We start from the raw sequence: 15,062 nt of genomic DNA, 5'->3' as shown, positions 1-15,062 counted from the left end.
CTCTTTCTCCCGTTCTTTCTCTTGTTCTTTCGTTCTCTCCCCTCGCTCGTTCTTTCTCCTTTTCTCCTTCTCTTTCTTGTCCTCTCTCTCCTTCTCTTTGATTCTCTCATTCTCTCTCATTTTCTTTCTCTCTTCGGTTCTCTCTCGTTCATTCTCTCTCGTTTTCTCTCTCCCTCGTTATCTTTTTTTCCTCATTCATTCTCTTTCGTTTTCTTCTCTCTCGTTCTCCAATTTTTTCCCTCTTGTTTTCTCCTGTTCTCTTTCTCATTCCCTTTCATCATTCTCTCTTGTTCTCTCGTTTTTTCTCTTGTTCGCTCGTTCTCATTCTCTCTCGTTCCATTTTCTCTCGCTCTATTTCTTGTTCTCTCTCATTCTTTCTCTTGGTTTTTCTTGTTTTCTCATTCTCTCTCCCTCGTTCTCTCATTCTTCCTCTCGTTCTCTTGTTTTTTTCTCTGTCGTTCTCTCTCATTCTCTTCCTCTCGTTCTCCATTGTTCTCGCTCTCTTGATCGTTGTCTCTTTTCTCCCTCGTTCTTTCTTGTTCCCTAGTTTTTAATCTCTCATTCTCTCTCTCTCATTTCCTCTCTTTCATTCTCATTCTCTCTCCCTCGTTCTCTCATTTTTTCGTTCTCTCTCTCTGTCGTTCACGCTCGTTCTCTCTCTCTCACTCTTTCTGTCGTTCTCATTCTCTCTCTCCTCTCTTGTTCTCTCTCCCCCTCATTCTCTCCTTTCTCGTTCTTTCTTGTCTTGTTCTCTCTCTCTCTCATCTCTCTCTCCTTCGCTCTCCTCTTTCTTGTTTTTTCTCATTCGCTTTTGTTCTCTCTCTCGTTCTCTCGCTCTCCTTATTACTCATTCTTTCTTTCCCTCGTTCTCTCAATCACTCACTTTTTCTCTCGCTCTGTCTCGTTCTCTCTCCTCTCTGTTCTCATTCTCTCCCGTTCTTTCCTGCTTTCTCTTTTTCTCTCTCGTTCTTTCTTTTTGCCCTCTTTTTCTCTCTCTAGTTCTCTCTTGCTCTCTCGTTCTCTCCTATTTTGTCTCTCTCTTGTTCTCTCTAATTATCTCTCTTGTCCTCGGTCTCGCTCTCCCATTTTTTCTCATGTTCTCTCATTTTTTCTCTTCTTCTTTCATTTTTTTCTCTTTCGCTCTCTTCCCTGTCATTCTCATTCGCTCTCTCGTTCTCTCAATCGCTCTCTCTCGTTCTCTATAGTTCACTCTCCTCGGTCTGTCGTTCTCTCTCATTCTTGTTCTCTCCCATTCTTTCTCTCTTTCTCGTTTTCTCTTGCTCTCCTTCTATCTCGTTCTTTCACTAGTTTGTTCTCTTGTTCTCATTTTCTCTCTCTCCTCTTACATTCTCTCTGGTTGTCTCTGCTCTGTCGTTCTCATTCTCTCTCGTTTTTGTTCTCTCATCTCTTTCTCTCGTTCTTTCTCGCTCTCATTCTCTTGTTCTCTTTCCCCCTCTCTTTCATTCTCAATCTCTCTCCCTATAATTCTCTCATTTTTCTCTCATTCTTACTTTCGCTCTCTCATTCTCTCTCTCGTTCGCTCTGTCTCTTCTCGCTCTTTCTCGTTCTCGCTGTCTCTCTCGGTTGTTCTCGCTCTTTCTTGTTTTCTCTATTTCTCTCTTGTTCTCTTTCTTTTTCTCTTCCTCATTTTCTCTTGTTCTCTCTACCTGGTTCCCATTTTCTCTTTCATTCTCTCTCGTTCTTACTCTTGTTCTCTCCGTCTCTCATTCGCTCCCTCGTTCCTCTCTCTCTCCTCTCTCTATCGTTCTCGCGCTTGTTCTCTCTCGTTCTCTTGTGTTTTCAATCTCATTCTCTGTTCTCTCTCTACCTCGTTCTCTCTCGTTCGCTCATTCTTTCTTTCATTCTCTCTCTCTAGTTTTCTCTCTTGTCCTCTCGCTCTCTCGTTTTCACTCTCATTGTCTTGCTCTCTCTCATTCTTTCTCTCTTCTCTTTTTCTCTTGTTCCTTCTCATTCTAGTTCTCTCTCGTTTGTTCTCTCTCTCCAATTCTCTAGTTTTCTTTCTTGTTCCCCGTCTCTCTCGGTCTCTCAATCTCATTCTGTCTCTCGTTCTTTCTCTCTCATCCCCTCTGTTCTTTCTCTCTTTCTCTCTCTACTTCTCTTGTTCGCTCTCCTCTCCGTCGTTCTCCCTCTCGTTCAATTTCTCTCGTTCTTTCTCTCTAGTTTTCCGTTCTCTCTTTTCTCTTTCGTTCTTCCTCAGTCATTCTTGTTCTCTCTGTTCTCGTTTTCTTTCTTGTTCCCTGTTTTCTCTCTCTCGTTCTCTCTCTACGTCCTTCTCTTTCGTTCTCGTTTCTCTCTCGCTCTCTCTCATTCTCTCTATCTTGTTCTCTCTCGTTCGCTCTTTCTCTCTCGATCCCCCTCTAGTTTTCCGTCCTTCTCTCTCTCTTTCTCTTTTCTCTCTCTCATCCTCTGTCTCTCCTCTTTCTCGTTCTCATTCGGTTTCTTTCTCGTTCTCTCTCCCCTCTGTTCTCATTCTCTTTCGTTCGCTCTCCTCTGTTGTTTTCTCTCTCTCTCATTCATTCTCTCTCTTGTCCTTTCTGTCTCGCTCTCTCGTTTTCTCTCTCCCTCGTTCTCATTCTCTCTCTTGTTCTCTCTCTCCGTGTGCCACACTTAGAGGCCCTGTACCGTAACACCTACACACTACCATTGAAGGCTGCATGTTTTGGTGCAGAGTAAAAGTGAAGAGTCAACATGGTACTCATCCCCATGTGCCATGCCTGCAACTGCCTAAGGCCTAGGTAAGTCACCCCTCTACCAGGGTGCACTAGCCCTGTACCCCTACAGTGTCTAAGTCCATTCCTAGACATTGCAAGTGTAGTAAAGCCATAAAGAGTTTATGGTCTGGGAGTTGTTCATTACGAACTCCACAGCTCCGTAACGGCTTACTAAAACCGGAGAGGTTTGGTAGCAAAGGTTTCTGGAACCCTGGGTAGAGAGCTTCCACTCTCTGGGTCCAGAATCAAAGCCCATGTGTCATGCCTCCTCTCCCAGGATGGGTTGGGGCCACGAAAGGGAGAGCTTTAAAGGCCTGTTGCCTTTGTACGCTGTTCCTGCATTTTACTGCCCCCAGCAACTAGTTCCCACCAGCTGTAACCCTCACTTTGGGTGGGAGAATCAGCTGGAAAACAGAGCTAGGAGGAGAGGTGTGTTGACATTTGCCAACCCCACCTCTCAGGTCGGGGAGGCAAGGTGAAGCAAACATCTCAGTCCCCTCCAGTTTGGAGATGAGGGGACCCAACGAATCAGGAAGAGGCAAAACAGGGGGTGTATTCACCCTAAAAAGGGACCCATTGGTCCCGACCTGCACACCCTTCTAACACCCCTACATTTAGTATTTAGGGGCAACCCTGCACCTTGCCTCCTCAAGGAAGAAAGAAGAAGGACCGAAGATCCATGCTAACCAGGAAGAAGATACCTACTGCTTTAGCCCAAGGCCTACCGGCCTGTCCCGACTGGTCTGACAAGAGACTTCTAGTCGCAGTTTCCTTACCGTAAAATTATCCCCAGGTGCCAGACTATATCCAGAAATTTTAAGTAAGCAGTACCCCTGCTCGCCGGTAGGTGGTGGTGTACCGCTCAGCATGGCTTTGTCCGTACCAGAATTGATGAGCGCAGTACCTATATAGGTGCCACTGCAGCGTGCTGAGGTCAATTCTTTCCTTTCCGCACTCCTAGGCCCAGATCTAGAGAAGAGCTACCCTCAGTCATTTTTTACTGACCTTTTGTCCAAGACTTTTTGAGACATTGTCTCCCGGTGTGGCAGGATGTCTGCAGGGACTGCTGGTTTTAAGCCCTGCGGCGCCGGTCACCAGCAGATACACACCTCGTCTGCCTCAGGCGTCTCGAGCTTGATCACAATGCCAAGATTTGTGCCAATTGTCAGTCCTCCATGCACCCCAAGGTCTTGAGGGAGTGATCCCTCAAGTTCCTTGCCACTCAATGTGTGACGCCTCAACGGTCTCTATTCCATTCAAGAGGAAGGTCCCGGGAATGGTCGAGGAGCCATCGATCTTCATCGCAGTCAAATTGTCCGGGTAAGGCCCACAAGAAAAAGAAAAGCATGAAGCCAAAGAGGTCTTCGACTTTCCTCTGCCAGTCTGAATTTTCCAAAGAGATGAGGGATTATCGCACTCAAAGCCCGGGTCTGCGGCTGAGCCTTTGCCGTCTCTGCGCCTCCCAGAGTTTCCTGGAGCCAGAGCAACGCCCCGCCCAATTCGGAGTTTTAGAAGACTATGCACCTCATATTTGGGTGGCCTGTCCCTGCTGGTGAGCCTTTGGGGCCGGCGGGGTTGGGAGGAGCCCCTACTGGTCTTTTGCCGGCAGGTTTGCCCCTGCCACCAGTGCGGCCCCTTGGATCCATGAACGATACAGACAGAGCGATCTTTACCTTCCCCAGCGCCAGTCCCGTTGCAGATGCTGCTGATGCTCACCAGCGGTGCCGCCCCCATTCTTATCTCCGACTCCAACATGGAGACGCATGGGAGTCCTCCAATGGCGACTCTGGCGCAAGCTGGAGCCATTTACTTCAGGCAGGAGCCTGAGCCCAATTTTTAACACTAGGATTTGGGGCAGATTCGGAGGGGCTAATCGACCCTTATGAATACCAGTCTCTAGACCCAAATGAGGACAACTGGTGTGAGGATTTGGCGAATGCCAGTGGACTGGACAACTCCCTAGATACTGGCTTTGTCTCGCCTCCTACCGTGGCTAGGGAGGAGGGAGCCTCATTTACTAAACTGGTGAGGTCAGCTGAAGTCTTGGACCTCGCGCTACCCTCCGTGTCTGTCAGGATAAATTTCTTGATGGCACCCCTTCTGAACCACGTCTCCAGTTCAACAAAGCTCTCAGACATCCTACTCGGGACCTGGTCCAAGCCATTCACAGGCAATCCTGTGAATAGGACAATACCCGTCGCCATCGCCCTGCCCCTGGGGACTCCAACTTTCTCATTCAACACCCTAACCCAGGGAGCTTGGTGGTCCAAGCCTTCACGTGCAAACAAAATCTTGACACATTCTCCACTCCACTGGACAGGGAGTCCAAGAAACTGGATACTAGTTCTAAGCAGGTGGAAAATGAGAGATGGAGGGTGAGGGGGTTGTCGGTGCTGGAGGGCTGACAGCAGTGCTTAATTTGAGCAGGTGCTTTCAGGTGCTCAGCACAGGTACTTCTTTCACAGGGTCGGGGCTATAATTCCTCACCCTGCAGGTGGTGGTCTCAATATTAATTATTCAAAATAAAAAGAACAACATACATTGCATGGTGACTAGCTGGTAAATGTTCATAGATAGGCCAGCATGCGCCTGTCCAGGCGGGCATGATTGTGTATCACCATGTCAGTGATGTTGTCATCACGCCGATCACAAATCCAAGAAGTCATCAACAAACTATGGCTTGCATTCTATTCCCAGAGTCTGCTACACGCACCCTGCCACTGCCTGAGCCTAAGCCTCCCATTGGATACTTGTAGCTGGGGGCTGGCTCATGACGGAGTTGATGCAAGGAAGCTGCAAGGGTGCATTTGCAACTTGGGAGTGAGGGCTCTAGAGGAAGAATAAACAAAAGTAAGTGTCAACTTTCCACTTGCTGCGTAGCCAGAGTTGTGTAGCCAGAGAGGCATTTCCTGCAGCTCTGCATTGCCGATATCCTCAACGGGCTCGATGCGGCTGTGTACCGACACAACTTTTGTGCGCCATTGTGTTACCTGTAGAATCTGTGCGCTGCACCGCAGCATGGTAATTGCTGAGCATGCGTGAGTCCAGTAGGCACCACAGCCATACTTACCGGCATTGGCAGAATCACGGCTGGGGACAATGCCTGTGCTGCAGCTGGCAGAGTCACAGCAAGCTGAGCAGTGTATGCCCATGCCTTCGCCATCCCTGGACCTACTAATTACAGGCAGCACAAGCAGTGGCATCACCGGCTGTGCTCGAGCAGCCATCTGTTCCGCAATAAACCCAGTCATACCCCACTGATAAATATATGCAAAAAAATGCATTTTCATTTGGTGTACATTTTGTTTTTGCACTCGGTGTAAGTTAGAAAGTAAAACACGCCATCTTCCACTTCTTTAGGAATGACAACAGGAAAAAGCTGAGTTCAAAATAGCAGGGACCTGTATAGGCTGACAACAGGGTTCACAACAGCAACAGTGTTCTATATGAGAGAGCAGGAGAAAAGAGGAGAAAGAAATAACAGGAGAGGAGAGAGATAAGACGGAGCAAAGTAGAAGAAAAGGAGAGCAAATCAGATACAAAAAGAAAGCAGCCATGATGTGAAGAAGAGAGCATTAAGAAAAGAGAAGATAGAATGAAAGGATGTAGAGGACAGGACAGACGATAAAAAGCAGACAAATGATAAAATGAAGACACAGCTAATCACTGCTAGAAGAGTGATAGTAAAGAGCCAAGATCCAGGGGAGAGAGAGCAGAGCATGTATAAAAGTGAAGAGGAAAAAGGGCAGGGCTCAAATGAATAGAGGGCAAATCAGAAATACAGGGAATAAGGTAACACACCAGGTGTGACAAAGATGATAGAAAACAATTAGAGAGGTGAGAGGATAGACTCTTATAGCAAAGACTTAGGGGACAGACAACAGATTAAGGTTAGAAGATAGAGACAGAGACAGTGAGAGTATTGAAAGTGGAGCTCACCGGAGGAAGAAGTGAGCTGTGGCCTCCTTGACAACATTTTCAGCACCTGCACTTTTTTTTTTATACAAATTAAGCACTGGCTGAGAGGTTAGGAAAAAAGGAAAATGGAGCCCTTTGCCAAAAGAAAATGCTCATGTAAGGACAGGGACAGAGGTTGGTCTGCTGTGCCACCTAAAGCTTCATGCGATGTTAGCGGCCAGTAAAATTTGGCCGGCACCAGGAACTCCTGGAAAGTTATATCTCACCTGGTGATACTGTTCCACCTGACATGTTATACGGTCCTAAGTCACCTTATTGAACACTTTGGATTGGCTGTAATAGTTGTCCCTTTTCCGATGCCCCAGGGTAAGTCATGCGCTATATAAGCTTCATACATTTACATTTACATTTTCCTTAAATGTTGAATCCTCTCTTCCATTTTACAAGTGCCTCTGGAAATAGTAGCTTTAAAAAGCATTTAAACAACATTTTACTTTCAGCTGAGAAGCGCATTATTCTTAAGTGGTCATTACCCTCACCTCGTCGTCTGTTCGTAGATAATTAACGCTGTCTGGTTTTGATGAAGACTTGTAGCTGCAGCAGGAAGAAAAGAACAACATGATTTCAAAATGCATTTCATATAAAATAAGTAACCCTAAAAAGTCCTGCAAAATTGAGCATACGGGGCCTTTCAGTAGCACCATATCATGTGTGGCGCTTAAACTAAGTCCCATTTTTTTTTAAGGCAGTAGGACTTTAGGTGGTGGGACTTGCAGACCCATACATGTAACAGAAGAAAAAACCAAACCACAAGCCACAGAAAGACCAAAAGTATAACCCAAAAGAAAAAAGCCAACCAAATCTTCAGTATCAAATATGAAACCAGGTCACTTACTATAGAACCATGCAACACTTAATTATGGGTATAGGGCCATGCCCCTTTAAGCCGGCTCAAATTCCAAGCACCCCAAAGGACCCTACGATCAGCCCAGCTCTCCTACGCCGAGGTCCCCCGCACCAGAAAGACCAGATCGGGAGGCCGCTCCTTCTCCTTCCTCGCGCCCAAAGCATGGAACGCCCTTCCGCTCCACCTCAGACAGACATCGCTCCCCATCTTCGCAAGAAACCTCAAAACCTGCTCTTCGACAGACCCCCTCCTTGATGGAATGGAACCTGCACCCCCCCCCCCCAGCGCCTTGAGACCCTTACGGGTGAGTAGTTGCGGTTTAACAAACTCCTGATTGATTGATTTAATGTTGTGATGGATTTAAGTGGCATTCGGAATCACTTCCAACCCACTCCTTTGAGTGGGTTTAAAGCAGTGTAGTAAAGAGGTCGAAAATAGTCTGACACATTAGGTTTAATTATGTAATTTCTACTAACCTGAACTTTAATGCCATGGCAGCAACAATAACTAATGGGATTTGGAACATCTATTAAGCCTATGTTCATACATTTATTACTACAGCACAAAGGTCAAATTAGAGTTTATTACCACAATACAGCAAAAAAATAAACGATTTTTACTGCCTCATAAATTGCAAGTAACAATTACTGTACACACACATATATATATATATATATATTGGATCGTAATAAAAGTTACCTTTAAACACCTGGTGGTAACTTTCCAATAGTTTGTTAGAGCTGTGGTTTCATTCCAAGCAGCAAGACTTACCTTTTCGTGTTTGGCTTGTTGTTTGATAAGTAACCTTTTCTGTAAGCACAACACATTGCCAATGTGATCAAGGCCAGGACCAACAACACAACTATGACGCCACCCACGATTGCTGCAATGTTCAGGTCATCTGTAAAGAACAGCAAGACACAGAAGAATAAAAGGTATTGCTAGTGATAGCTGTACTTAGGATTCATTCTCTTCAGAAGTATTAGAGTCAAACACAGTAAATTCAAAGGTTTACATGGACCAAAATGGCAATAGTACTAAGGTTTAGGGTAAATCTGGAGACGTGAAAAACTAATAATAAAAATAAAATTAGGACATGTTGAATGAGCATGGAGAGCAATAGTCTGCTTCAGTGGCCAGATCAGAAATGCGAGTGTTCACCAATTAAGAAACTGATAATCTCCCTCTCATCTCAAGTGTGATCTTGGATTGACAGCCTAACAATCTCATGAAAAACAAGTCTTCCCCCTTTAGATCTGTAATTGAAATGCGTGTGCAACCACCCTGCAGTTATCACATCTGAGACTAAAAGTGATGGCCACCGGTGTGGCAGCACCTTGAAACATTAGATTGTCTATTTTAAGAGGTAGATCCTACATTTTGTCTTGGGAAAGAGTAAGAGTGCCATCATCCGCATTCAAACGGAAGATGACTCTATTGTGGAATACGTTTCAGACCTCTGATTAAGAGTCAAGAATAGGCATTTGTCCACAGACAATGAAACAGACATCATGCATGTTCTGCATGTTGTTGTCTAAGTCTGGTAACTGAAGTCTGTCACCCACGCAGCCTTGGAATTCATTCATCACACAGATCCTATCAAGACCCACGTTACTAGAAATTTGGTTTCTTGGATCAGACCCGCTGTGTGGCTTCAGTCTGGATAAAAAGGTTACATACCAGTAGTCCTGGTTCTGCATCATAGGAATCCGCATTGATGTCAAACACTTAAATAAAACCCTGCAGCCTATGAGAACCCTGGAACACCTTTCTACATAGTCATTCTTCCATGATTCAAAACTGTAAAATGTCTTTAAACAAAGAATTTATAAAAAGTCCAATTGAAGTCTGAGATGCCATTTTTCGTTAATTTTGAAAAGTTTTAGAATGAGATATTTAACTTTCTAGAGTTACATCATCTGTCATGTAGAACTCCATTCAACATTGTGTGCATGAGTGTGAATTGAGGCCTGAAAGACTTACATTAAGTGAAGGCAAAAATAGAGCCTGTCCCTTTAAGGATCTGGGAGACACGGATCCCACAATGCCTTGTACCAGCAGTTAGCTGTTACGACCAGTTCTGTTTTACCATCGATATTTGCAAGATAGCCTCAACTCATCTCAGTAACACTTTTGGAATAAAGTAGGTTGTATATGATTTCAATGAAGATTACTATGATGAAGAACCAGGGCTACAGGTACATAACCTTTTCTTCTGCATCATAAAAATCTTCATTGATAGGCTAAACGCTTGACTAGAGGAGCAAGCCTAAACAAAATAAAGATTCAGACTGTTAGGTGAAAGAAGTAACTTCGCAATAGAAAATGTATGAGACTTATCATAAATGGGGGTCGTTTGTTCTTGCCTGCCTTGCTGGTTTGCTGTTGGTAGGGACGCTTGAGAGACTAGGGGCACTCCGCCTCCCCAGGAGAACTTGGCACCGACATCGCGGTCTCCTGCTGCTGTTCCCCATAGTGGCCACATTCTGGTGGGACTCGGAGTCCCGGAGGGCAACACGCCAACATCTCTAATCACAAAACCACTTGCAGCTGCTGAGGGCGGATGCGTCACCATCGCACTATAAAGCACTGCCTCGCACCCTGCCAAGTGGGACGCGCCGGGCCAAGGGCGGGCCCGTCTGAGCCGTCCGAGACTGACCGAGGCTGGTCTGGGCCACCCACCTTTCACCTGCTTCTTGTGGGCCCAATGTTTGTGTATTAGCCCCTAAGGAGTACTGTTGTACTGGGGACAGACTTGGGGGGCTCCTTAGAGAAAAACTCTAGATTTTAAGTTATTTGAAGATTTGTGCGGTGATCGTTTGCCCTACTTTACTGATTAACACTAGCTGTTCTTGTTGTGGTCTGGGAGGCCTTAGCAGTAAATAACTATGTGGAAAAGCTCCCCTCCACATACAAGGCCAACTACTAGGCAGAGAGCCCCTATCCGAACCCCCATTGCTCAACCCACTGCTATTGAAAGAATATTGCAGCAGGCAATTGGAGCAGTCTCCAGTGAAATAGAATGCACTGAGGGACGCCTCTCATTAACAAAAATGATCCCAAGCATCTCAAAATCTACGGAGCCAGAAGCACTCCACTCACCCCAATCACTAGTTGTCCCCACCACTCTAGAACTGTTGTCTGCACAAGAAACTATAGCTTCGGAAAAACTAGTAAGACTGGCTTAGGTTGGGGGGGGGGGGGGGGGTGGTAAAAATGAAAAAAAGAAGCCTCTCAGAAGCAAAATGAACGAAAGAGAGGGAAACATGTGAAACACACTACTGGGGTGGCGCTAAACCAACTGCAAGGGGGTTATATTGCTGATGAAAGTAGCAACAAAATCTTAGAGCCTCCAGTATGGGTATTACATTTGGTAATGGAGCTAAAAGCATATTTCGAACAGTTTATAAAATATGAATTCGAAGATGCAATGAGACAAATTGATACTTTAAATACACTGATGGATTCATGGGGGACTAAAATCGATGCTGTTTTGCATACCATTGAATCTATTAAATCCCCAAATCGGGTAACTGCCTCCCAACGACCACAGGCAATTCCATCTGTCTGCTCTCAGCAACCCCTCCTTGAAGGGCAAGTATCGACTGCTCAAACGAACTTGTCCACTGGGCTGATCCTTTAGTTCAACAATATCAGGCCCAGCAATTCTCAAACACCGAGTACCCCATATCTCCCTGATAATGATCAAGATTTTAGGGTGATGGCAACCACCCCAGGTCTGATAACCGAGCAACAGGTACAAAGAAACTGAAGCAGACCCTAGGAATATTCTGTACTCTAAGTCAAGGGAAACAAACTCTACATTTCCCTGCATAGATTTGCCTCTAGCCTCCACACCTTATGTTGTCATACTAGCCAGAGTACCGGAGCAGGCAACAGGCCGAGGAGAGACATTCTGAACTGAAAAATAAAATCACTTATTGGTTTAATAAATATCGACCACTCCCCTACTCAACTCACAGCGAAATTCTATTTACCTGCAGGGTTAGTTGGTTGGGGCAGAGGCGAAAAGACATTTTGGAGGACTGTGTCCTGATCAACTCTAGAGATAGAAGGGCGGTCCAACACATCCTTGAATGGGGATTCTCTAGCGAGATAGGAGGCATTCACACACTTCCCCTGGGCTATTTTTATCCCCCTAGTCCCTTGTTAGATAGAGTGGGAAGTGTGTATAAAAAATGGGAATTGAGAGCTCAGAGTAGCAATTTGCCAAACATGGGTCGGGTGGTGAAAACATTATGACACTTAATATCCCCGTCAGTAATACATTTAGTTCCCTGAATCTGGTCGATTGACTAAATCTTACCGGCAAATATCTGACCTCCATCAACAACCATCAACCCGAGCCCCAAACCTGTGAAAGATTTGAGAGAGGTGCTCAACTCCCTGAGAATACCTATGAGGCTACCCCAGCAGCAAGTATTCCCAGTGTATTTTCTAAGACGCCAGGGGACCTTGACTGCACCCCTCAGGACGAGACGGGGACTCCTGATCAGGCTAAAATTCTGTATCAAGTAACACAACAGGACGGGCGTCCCTTACAGAACACCAAGATCTTATCTTGGAATATAGCAGGCCTTAGCTCAAAAATGGATCTTTCAGACTGGGGAGACTGCATAGGCACCCATGATCTATGCCTCTTCCAAGAAACCTGGTCAAGGCTAGATATGCATAGAGTGGGATATGTTGCATACTGTATCCCAGCCGTCCGAGGGCCTAGGGGGGAGACCGTTAGGGGGCTTTTGCACTTGGGTTGGCACGCATTTGGAATTCAAGATCAAAATGATAGACACCCTTTTCCCTGATATTTTGTGTATTCTTCTCTCCTTCCTTAATACTCTGAAAATTGCCATTATTAACATTTATTCCCGTCCAGTGAGGCAGGGGCAAACCTCACAGATCTTAGATTGTTTGACTACCTTCTCTATACCCTGCCTGGACTTACACACGTAATTATTGGTGGGGATTTTAATTGTCATTTCGAACCACTAAATGGTATAACTACCACCATTACAAGTGAGGAAGATTCGGCTTGGTCAATTCCTGAATGTAACGTTAATCAAATAAGGGGATGAACCTCATTAGTTCTGCAGATGAGTTCACTCACTTTTAGCCACTCACTTAGGGCATGTAATGGTCGGTTTCCCTCTAATAGTCCGGGTAATTTTACTTCTAATAAGCTGGGACATGCATCTATAATCGATTATGTTTTGGTAGATGTAGAGTTATGGCACCGAATTATTGATTTTTCAGTTCAACCCCGTTGCGAAAGAGACCATAACCCTTTGGTGCTAGAAATTGCTCTCCCGCAGCCCAAGGACCATCAGAACTTACCCATCCAATCTGTCCCAAATTTAATAGCAACTGAAGGTGGTAGAAGAGTACGCTGGGGAACATTCGTACAGTCAACGGAAAAAATGGGCACCTTGTACAAACAAATCACTCCCTTTTTAGAAACCACATTTCGAGTGTCTGTAAATAGTCAAGGTCCTGAATCCCTTTTGGTATTAGGCAAGAATCACGAGGACATGTTTTTAAAACTGGCAGAGTTTTTCTACAATGGTGATATTAATAATTGGCTCATGCCCTAAACCCAAACATCCCTGGTATAACCAAGCGTGCAGGGAAGCTAAGCACGCCTTACTATTGGGGATTAAAGAAAATGACAACCTATGTATCAAAGAAACCAGGGCTCAATATAAAAAAACCTAGCTGAAGCTGAAACAAAGTAAGAGATAGATAAATGAGAAGCAATCATAAAAGCTCTAGATAATAGAGACATGAGAGGCTTTTGGAATCTAGTGAAAACTGAAAAATCTGAAGGCAACTCGGCAATCAAGCCAAACTTGGGGGAAGAAGTTTGGAGATCCCTTTTTAAAATGTTAAATTCAAGGGCCTTAGATGGAGATGTAGCGGTCAGGGAACTAGCAATAGACCAAACCCCCCTAAATACTAGTGCACCCCCTTGTACGATGAAAGAGGTTACTGCGGCACTGGGTAAATTGCTTCCAGCAAAGGCACCGGGACTGGATAGAATTCCTGGTGACGTATTTAGAAACATACAATTAGTGTGGGCACCCTACTTAAGGACATTATTTAACGCTATCTTCCAAGGTATGTCGCTGCCTCAGACTTGGGCAGGAGCAGAAATCATTCCCATTTACAAAAAAGGCTCCCCGCTCAACCCGGCAAATTACCGCCCAATAAGTATTTTTGATGTTACTCAAAAGATATTTGCCTGTATTCTCCTGGGCCGTTTGCAATCATGAATGGATGAAAAGAATGTATTAACACCCCATACAATCTGGTTTTAGGACTACAATCTTAACTATTGACCAGATCTTCAGATTGCAATTGATCCATTGGAAAACAGTATTCTTGGCGGGTGGTAGCCTATATCTAACCTTCCTGGATCTCAAATCTGCATTCAATATGGTGCAGCATGATCAGCGATGGGGTTTACTCCACGACATGGGAGTACCAGTTATCTCTGCCACCAGTTGAAGCGCTTACATCAGGATACGCATGAGAGAATAAGATATGGTAAGAAAGGGGAATTGACAGCTCCCTTCCCTGTAGAGAAAGGGGTGAGACAGGGATGTGTGTTAGCCCCGACCCTGTTCTCCCTCTTTTTAAATGGCCTAATTTAAACCCTACTGGCAGTAAAAGATATAGATTCACCTAGGTTAGCAAACCGCAAAATACCAGCTTTAATGTTTGCAGACGATACTCTGCTACTCTCCAAGACTCCTATGGGTATGCAGCGGGTACTGGAGGAGTTCTGCACATTCTGCAGGAAGAGGGCCAAGGAGATAAATCTCCAGAAAACAAAATATATGGTTTTCCACACAAATACTAGCAATTGCCCACACCCCCAAATGGAAAGTAGGCCCCTAGAAAGGGTGTCTATTTTTGATTACTTGGGCCTCACCCAGAGTGGGATGGGTATGCTCAGACGTGAGTCCCATGCTCTCCACACCACTGGAGTCAAGCTATACTGGCTGAAGACGGCTGATAGCCAGAAACCGGTCCTAGGATGCTTGATTCCGGTCCAGGAAAGACATGGCTTGGCAGTTAGGGCTGGACTGTTCCCATGAGGCACAGGGTCAAGGCTGATTTGCATATGGCCATGTCTGGACTGGGGTGGTGTGGAGTGCAAAAAAACGATGGATGTAGGCCCAGATCTCTGTACTGGGGTGAATGTATGACATTGTTCTGCATTCTGTCCATCAACTGTTGTTTTTGCATTTGTTTTTCATTCCCAGCATTTCTCCTTCTGTGAGGTGGCCAAAAAGTGTGGATCCAGAAAAAGGTAAATATGCCATTTTTAGCTGTGCCTTCGATTTTAATGGGAATAAACGGAGCCATGACAGTAAGTAGCTGATTGAAATATAAATGAGTCCACTGCAGCATTTAGTATCTGGATCGCCACCAGAGTACCTTCTTTGGCCATTTCTAAGAAATGTTTTTGTCTATGTGACAGT

At 45.2% G+C, this 15,062-nt stretch overlaps 1 protein-coding gene across 1 annotated transcript in view; it reads right to left on the bottom strand.

Annotated features, from left to right (window-relative positions):
• JAM3 (junctional adhesion molecule 3) overlaps positions 1-15,062 on the bottom strand; it is a 260,666-nt gene that overhangs the window by 17,969 nt on the left and 227,635 nt on the right. Inside the window, exons 7-8 of the mRNA XM_086956940.1 lie at positions 8,329-8,458; positions 7,190-7,244 (exon numbers count right to left, since the gene is read on the bottom strand). Coding sequence (XP_086813066.1) covers positions 7,190-7,244; positions 8,329-8,458 — 185 coding nt within the window. The remainder of the gene's footprint in view (positions 1-7,189; positions 7,245-8,328; positions 8,459-15,062) is intronic.

The sequence above is a fragment of the Lissotriton vulgaris genome, chromosome 2_1 (genome assembly GCF_964263255.1).
Source record: "Lissotriton vulgaris chromosome 2_1, aLisVul1.2, whole genome shotgun sequence".
Classification (NCBI taxonomy): domain Eukaryota; kingdom Metazoa; phylum Chordata; class Amphibia; order Caudata; family Salamandridae; genus Lissotriton; species Lissotriton vulgaris.
The sequence above is the reverse complement of the archived record's forward strand: the minus strand, read 5'-3'. Positions and strand labels throughout refer to the sequence as shown.